This window comes from Rhinoderma darwinii, chromosome 6 (genome assembly GCF_050947455.1).
Source record: "Rhinoderma darwinii isolate aRhiDar2 chromosome 6, aRhiDar2.hap1, whole genome shotgun sequence".
Classification (NCBI taxonomy): domain Eukaryota; kingdom Metazoa; phylum Chordata; class Amphibia; order Anura; family Rhinodermatidae; genus Rhinoderma; species Rhinoderma darwinii.
Genome location: NC_134692.1, coordinates 41,219,438 through 41,227,262, shown reverse-complemented (window position 1 = coordinate 41,227,262; position 7,825 = coordinate 41,219,438). Strand labels below are relative to the sequence as shown.

The 7,825-nt window shown below is 42.7% G+C and overlaps 1 protein-coding gene across 1 annotated transcript; it reads right to left on the bottom strand.

Moving 5' to 3' along the window:
• Window positions 1–1,181: 1,181 nt before the first annotated feature.
• On the bottom strand, window positions 1,182–6,226 carry LOC142656275 (uncharacterized). Its single transcript, XM_075831173.1, has 2 exons — window positions 4,769–6,226; window positions 1,182–1,785 (listed from the first exon to the last, which is right to left on the bottom strand). The coding sequence occupies exons 1-2, from the start codon at window positions 5,811–5,813 to the stop codon at window positions 1,193–1,195; spliced, it is 1,638 nt and encodes a 545-aa protein (XP_075687288.1). The 5' UTR covers window positions 5,814–6,226; the 3' UTR covers window positions 1,182–1,192.
• Window positions 6,227–7,825: the final 1,599 nt, after the last annotated feature.

Below are 7,825 nucleotides of genomic sequence, written 5' to 3'. Positions count from 1 at the left end.
ATGCGCACGCACACCACTCACTCTTATGACTCATGCGCACGCACACCTAAGGACACATGCACACACACCACTTACACCTAAAACACATCCCCCACTCACACCTAGGACGTATGCCGCACATGCATCACTCACACCTAGGACATATGCCCATGCACACCACTCACACCTAGGATATATCCTCCACTCTCGCCACTCATACCTAAAACATATGCCACATGTTGAACACGCAGTACTCATACCTGGTACAGATGCTGCACACACCCCTCACATACTAGACACATGGTAGCACAAACCCCACAATACTCAATCAAAATGAAATAAAACATGACAACAGTTTCTTTGGATAAAAATGGCCACGGTGTTTATTAAGGGTAACCTAAGATAAAATAATTCGAAGAGAATAACCATAAATAATCGAATAAATAATAAAATATAAATATTTTGACCAATAAAAACCAAGTCCGCCCAGCATTAGCTGGGTGACAAACCCCTCTAACAAACAACGTGACGTGAAGGAATTTAAGAACAATAGGGCGGGAGGGTGGGCGACGGTCCAATCTTCAAAAACTGGCTGCTTGACCACGATGAACTGCTCCTTTTATGTCCAATTTTCCCGCCTTTAGGATTTTATCAATGACCAATCAGCTGGCCTTCCACAAAACTGCCTGGAGATAGAATCTGCCAGAACCTGCTCATGCAATTGCACAGCTGACCTAGGTCCAATCAGCTGGGACCAACTCCAAACTGCCCAGAGACAGAAACATCTGGAAACCGGCTCGTGCCACCAGCACAGCTTACCCGGGGGACACCACGATGGTAAGTACCATTCTAATATAAAATAACAAATGGAGAAAAGAGGGAAAGGGGAGAGAAAAACATACCAAGCAAAAAAACATATTTTATTAACAACTTATGGGGGGCCGTGCGACCATGTGTCCCCCAGGCAATAGCCTGGGGGGCCCCTGACATGGTAGCACAAACCCCACAATACTCAATCAAAATGAAATAAAACATGACAACAGTTTCTTTGGATAAAAATGGCCACGGTGTTTATTAAGGGTAACCTAAGATAAAATAATTCGAAGAGAATAACCATAAATAATCGAATAAATAATAAAATATAAATATTTTGACCAATAAAAACCAAGTCCGCCCAGCATTAGCTGGGTGACAAACCCCACAAGCCATGACATTACCAAGACATGGCCCCCCCAAAACACCGCAGCCATTCTTCAATTAAATTCTGCAGGCCCAAATTGAAAATGTCGATACCCACATCAGAAAGATGTATACAATCATTTCTGAACAGCCCGTCTGTGAGGTCTTCAAGGTCACTGTGTCTATAAGAAAGACCACCGAGGACCGACATGTATTTAGACATGGCTCTATTAATCCTTTTACGGATTCGATTCAAAAACTTATAATTTCCAGAGGACCATAGCAGTCTTGGAATAATCTCTGAAAAGGAAATAGTAGCGTCAGGGAAAAGACATTTTATCAAGGCTATATCACTTCTCATTTCCCAAAGTAAGTCCAAAGTCTTTTCTTTACCTAGGTCATTGCCTCCAGCATGGATGATAATTAAATTCGGATCCGGCCAATAAGAACTCAGTGATTTAACTAAAGAAAACACGTTCTTCCATTGCAAACCCCTTACCCCATGCCAAAAAACCGAAAAAACTAGCGGATCCATAGACAAATTTTCTGTATAGGACCTTCTCGCGGCTCTCTTCTGTGCCCAAAATATAAAAGAGTGGCCAAGGATCCAAACAACCAAACGCTTACCTGTGGATATATAATTACACTACTAACAAGTCTGGTCGAACATAAAGTTTAAATCTGTTAGACTCCCACCTTCCAATTCTTTTTATAATCCCTTCATCAATTCCTAACTGTGCAGCTTCCGTAGCTGCACCTATTCTAAACGAATGGGAGGATATTTTTAAATGCTCCAACTTCAGGGACTTCAAACATTTCTTTAAAACAGAGTTAAACTGAAATCTGGACAGCTGATCCCCATTCTGATGAATCAGGAAAGCAACCCCAAGACTCGGCCTGATTGACAACCAATGTTTAACATTAGAAACTGGGCAAAGAACAGAACCCGAAAACTGATTAATTCTAACCAAACGACCTTTTCCTAATTGATCTGTCTTAGATTTTTTTAACAATAACAAAACATGGTCAATTTTGCAACTAACATCCTGAAATGAAAGGCCCGGGACTGAAACTTTACTCTCTGCCACCAGTTCGCTTATTCTCAAGGCTGCAAAGAACATTAACACAAATGCTGTTCTAAACAAACACACTTCAAAATTACTAAAACAAACTAAATGTAACACATTGAATAATTTTAACAACAAATCTAATGAAATAGGCCTTCGTCTTTCCACAACCGGAGCTGACCTATGGTAACCTTTCAAAAGCTGCTTAACTGGGAAGAGCGAAGAAATAGCCGGACAACTGTTTAATTTAAGAAAGAAAGAGATGCCTGCCAGAGACTTAGAAATGGAGGCAAATGACAGCCTCCTACTAATCAGGCTACATACAAATTTTAAAACTAGACCTACCTCATTATGAAAGAAATTACAGTTCTCATTAACACAGAAATTAACCCACTCCTTCCAAGCAGCTGAATAATCAGCCCATGTTCTTGGAGCCAAGGATCTCTGAATATTAACATAGATTAGTCCCAAATCAGATTCCATAAATGAGGAGGACACGGAATTCCACAAAGCTCCGCTTCTGGTGCCATCGTTCTGAACCTCCGCCACTGACAACGAGATAATGAATCTGCTATATCATTCTTTTTTCCTTCTATATAGCTAGCTTTCAACCAGATGTTCAACTTCAGACAACATAAAGTTAAATGTCTTAATATCTTAACTACTAATTCACATTTTGAAGATAATGTGTTAATTGCAAAGACCACACCTTTGTTATCCGTAAACAACAAAATTCTCCTATTCTTAAAATAATGACCCCATACAACTATGGCTACCAAAACCGGAAATAATTCCAATAAGACAATATTTGAAGTAACTTTGCTTACACGCCAAGCACTGGGCCATAACTCAGCCGACCATTGACCATTAAAGAATGCCCCGTAGCCCATACTACCGGCTGCATCCGTAAATAAAGACAAAGAGTCAGACTCCACAAAATTAAACTGCCAGCAACTACGTCCATTAAATTTAGATAAAAATTCTAGCCATACAGCTAAATCTTCTTTTAGCTGAACCGTTAACCTAATATGGGACCTAGGTGACTTAAGACCCCTTGTTGAAAAATACAGTCGCTTTGAAAAAACTCTTCCCATAGGAATAACTCTAGAGGCAAAGCTCAACAACCCTAACAGTGACTGCATATCACGTAATGAACATTTCTTCCTAGCTAACATACTGACTAAAGAAACCCTTAACTTTAACAATTTTTCCTCTGGTAAACTAAATTCCATTCTCTCAGAATCTATTCTAATACCTAAAAATTCTAATGACCTACATGGAAACACAGTCTTCTCTTCAGCTAACGGAACACCAAAAAATTTCATAAACTCGACAAATTTTAACAATAAGGAATAACATAACTCAGAACTAGCATCACCTATAAACAAAAAATCATCAAGATAGTGCAGAACACCTCCATCCGGAATTTGCTTCTGCACTACCCAATGTAAAAAGGATGAAAATGCCTCAAAATAGAAACAAGATAAAGAAAAACCCATTGGTAAACATTTGTCATAAAAATAATCACCTTCAAATTGAAAACCTAGAGAGTTGAAACCTGCAGGGTTAACTGGTAGTAAACGGAAAGCTGATTTGATATCAGCTTTTGCTAAAAAAGCATTTTGACCAAACTGTCTCAATAAAGAGACAGCCTGATCAAACGAAGCATAGTGTACTGTCGCTTTAGACTTGTCAGCATCATCGTTTAATGAAGCCTTAAACGGGTAAGAAAGGTGATGTATTAAACGGAATGAATTCAATTCCTTCTTAGGGACAATTCCTAAAGGTGAAAGTCTAAAGTTTGTAAACGGCGGATGTATAAAAGGACCAGCGATCCTGCCAGTTTCAAGCTCTTTCAGGATTTTCTGATGCACAATATCCTTATGCTGCTGGATGGATTTCAAATTATCCACCCAGCAACAACCAGATCCTTTGAAAGAAGGGATATCAAAACCAAACTTAAAACCGTTAAAAATTAAATTAGCTTTCTCCCTGTCTGGGAACATTTCTAGCCATGGCGCCATTCTTATTAATTTCACTGGCGTCCATGCTTTTGGATAACTGTTCTTTGGAACTAGGGGGTTGAGACTGGTTTGCTCTTTTAAAACAGCGACACATTAGGTGCGAACCCCCACAAAAGGAACATTCATGTTTATACCGACAATTGTTTAACCATTTACACTGAGCTTCATTATAAGCAAAGCAAACTCCTTTCCTCAACGTATTCTGAGAACTAGGCTGCTGCTTGGGCACTGACCTTTGTGGAAGCATTAAACTAAGCCACAAACCAACATCCTTAGTGCCCCATTTTAATGAAGGGTACACTGCCATCTTCTGGCGAAACATTTCATCATAATTGTACCATGCTAAACCACCAAACTGGCGGTAAGCCTCAAGAATGATGTCTACATGCTGAAATAAATTACTAGAATTAATGAAAGACTTTTCCCCTAAAACTGAAGCATAGATACAGAACGCCTGTAGCCAGTTAAAGAAAGACTTAGGAGGAGAACGTTTTTTATCCTCATCTTTATCAGACTTACCATCCTGCTTGACAAGAGTCTCCTTCGCGGATGGTAATAAAGAAAATAAATCTATAAACTCGTTCCTCCAAATACGCTCCTTAATTGCTGGCTGTAAATGAAAACCTAATGGCGAAATATCGCAAGACATCACTTCCTTACAACAAGTTTCCGAAACACCAATTCCTTTCTCTAAAACAGGAATATTACTAAAACCAGCATTCTGTAAATGCTGACTACTATGCTTCCATACATCAGCGGGGGAACTAGCAGGAACAGCCGACTTACTGACCAAATCAGCTAATAATTTTAAAATATCAAACATTACATTAGAATTGAGGGGAGGGGGGATGGGGTGGGACAGATAAGGGGTAGCTGGCATCTCACCACTCTGTTCCACCTGTCCTGGGTCGTGCACCACTTCTGCTACCTCCTGCTGCGTGCCTGTAGATCCTGGGGAAACTTGCTGACAGGAAAGTTGACTCCTGGGACCTCTTCTTCTCCTTGATACTGGCGGGGGTGGGGAATAAGCCACCCTAGTCTTCCGGCTCCTCTTCCTCGGTTGCAGCTCTGAAGAAAAGTCCTGCGCTACCTCTAAAACCAGTGAGGCCGGCGCTTCCGCTGTGTCCTCCACACCATCCTTGGAGCAGGAGGGGGTACCCGACCAACCTGTTGTCTCCCGTTCTCTGACTAAACTTCTGGCCAGCGGGTTAGCCAATTGCGCCGGCACTTGCTGCGCACCTCCGGCACTGTGCGCCACCTTCTTTGATGACACGGTCGGCCGCCTCCTCTCAAGCTCCGGCACCTGGAGCGAACGTCCGGAACTGCGCTCCACCCTCAGTGATGACTCTGCTGCAGACTTCATCCTCTTGGCTGCAGCTGATGACGGCACCTCGAGCGACGACCCAGCAGGAGACACTGCTTCCTCTATGTCGTTTTCCAGCCCAGTAAGTTCGCTTCTTCCCTCGACTTCCCTCGACGGCGCTGCTGCTAGGCAATGCCTCAGCCAGTTTTCTCCTCCTTCCGACTCCGCTCTTCTGATCAGCTCCATCAGCAGGACATCCATGGCGACGGTCCAATCTTCAAAAACTGGCTGCTTGACCACGATGAACTGCTCCTTTTATGTCCAATTTTCCCGCCTTTAGGATTTTATCAATGACCAATCAGCTGGCCTTCCACAAAACTGCCTGGAGATAGAATCTGCCAGAACCTGCTCATGCAATTGCACAGCTGACCTAGGTCCAATCAGCTGGGACCAACTCCAAACTGCCCAGAGACAGAAACATCTGGAAACCGGCTCGTGCCACCAGCACAGCTTACCCGGGGGACACCACGATGGTAAGTACCATTCTAATATAAAATAACAAATGGAGAAAAGAGGGAAAGGGGGAGAGAAAAACATACCAAGCAAAAAACATATTTTATTAACAACTTATGGGGGGCCGTGCGACCATGTGTCCCCCAGGCAATAGCCTGGGGGGCCCCTGACATACCACTCACACACTAGACACATACCACTCACACACTAGACACATACCACAGACTAGACACATACCGCACACACTACTTACACTAGACACATACCGCACACACTACACAAATGCTAAACACATACCTCACATAACACTTACACACTAGACCTATACCACACATACTACTCACACTCACATTGAAAACAACACGCACACAAATGCAACTAATACATTAGAAGAAGACACAAAACTCACACAAATTGCATATTTCACTCATACAATGGACATACACTGTTAACACTACATCAACCAGTCACACTACAAAAATCAATTATACACTTCACTCACATTGTTATATTTACCTGCTTTCTTTTGTAGATTGCTGATTCTAGGGCACTGGCATGCAGGATGCTGGCAATACATAGGCATCTCTACCTGAGATGCCCCCTCCACCACTAAGCCCCATCCATGTGCCCACAAAGCCACGCCCCTTTTACAAAGCTCCTCCCATCTGTGGCTCAAATTAACCATAATGCTCACCCTTTTAACCCTATAACTCCTCCTATCTACAGTATCTGGACCCCTCCCCTCCCACAAGCAAGTTGCTTGCAGATACTGTGTGCATCACCCATGTCCTTTACACTGACTTATGCCCCCCCTATCTCATTGTAGAAGGCTTGCAGCTTACATGAAGCTGAAGCAGATAAAGTAATAAACCTGCTGGTGCTACAGCCATCAGCAACCTACCTGGCACGGGCTGGAGTCTCCTTCTCCTCGGCAGCCGGACTGAAGCTGTGCTCAGGGGGCAGTAGAAAGAGCAAGCCCATCACTGATTGGCTGATGCCCAGCCAACCAGCGTTAGGTTTGATTTGTACATGGAGACTGGGCAGGTACTAGTTCTCTTTTTTCCTCTGCGGCGCCAGAGATGTGCGCTAACGAGCGAGGCATCAGTGCAGAAAACAAGTCCAGAGCTGATTAGCTGTGGCTTGGCCAACAAGCACTGTACTTAATTTCTGCAGTGCTCCTTCCCATAATTGCACAGTACACAGCAATAAATCTCAGAAAGCTGTGATTTTAAACACAAGGAGGCAGCAGTTATTGGAATGTTGGTGCCTGTGTTCACCACTGTCCGCAGGGCCGATTCTAGCTTTTCTGCTGCCTGAGGCGAAAATTGAAATGGCGCCCCCTAGATTTTTATTGACATCCCCCTGGCTGTTCCACATCACATTTGTCAGAACTGCCAGATGGCCAGTCAGGCCCTGATGGGACATGTCCAGATCCCACAGACACAACTGTGTTGAAAAGCGCAGTCGACTGTGGTATGCAATACAACTGTATTTAGAAAAAACAACTCCATGGTATACAGTTGCATACATCTATAAATACGTTTGGCGGCCAGTCTCACCAAACGTAAACAACAAAAATGGTGAGAACTTAACTGAGCCTTATTTTTGCACTGGCTCCCTAATGTTTTTCATTCTTCTTGACCTTTCATTGTAACTTATTATATTGTATCTATTACATCCTAACAGAATATCCATCATATCACACTAATGCAAATTTCTTATAAATAGCAGACAAAAAATGGCGACAGCACACTGCGACA

Coding starts and splice junctions, on each gene's coding strand:
- LOC142656275 (XM_075831173.1), bottom strand. CDS start 5,813: ATGGATGTCCTGCTGATGGAGCTGATCAGAAGAGCGGAGTCGGAAGGA. Junction 1,786..4,768: donor GACTCTTGTCAAGCAGGATG/GTAAGTCTGATA, acceptor ATATATCCACAG/GTAAGCGTTTGGTTGTTTGG.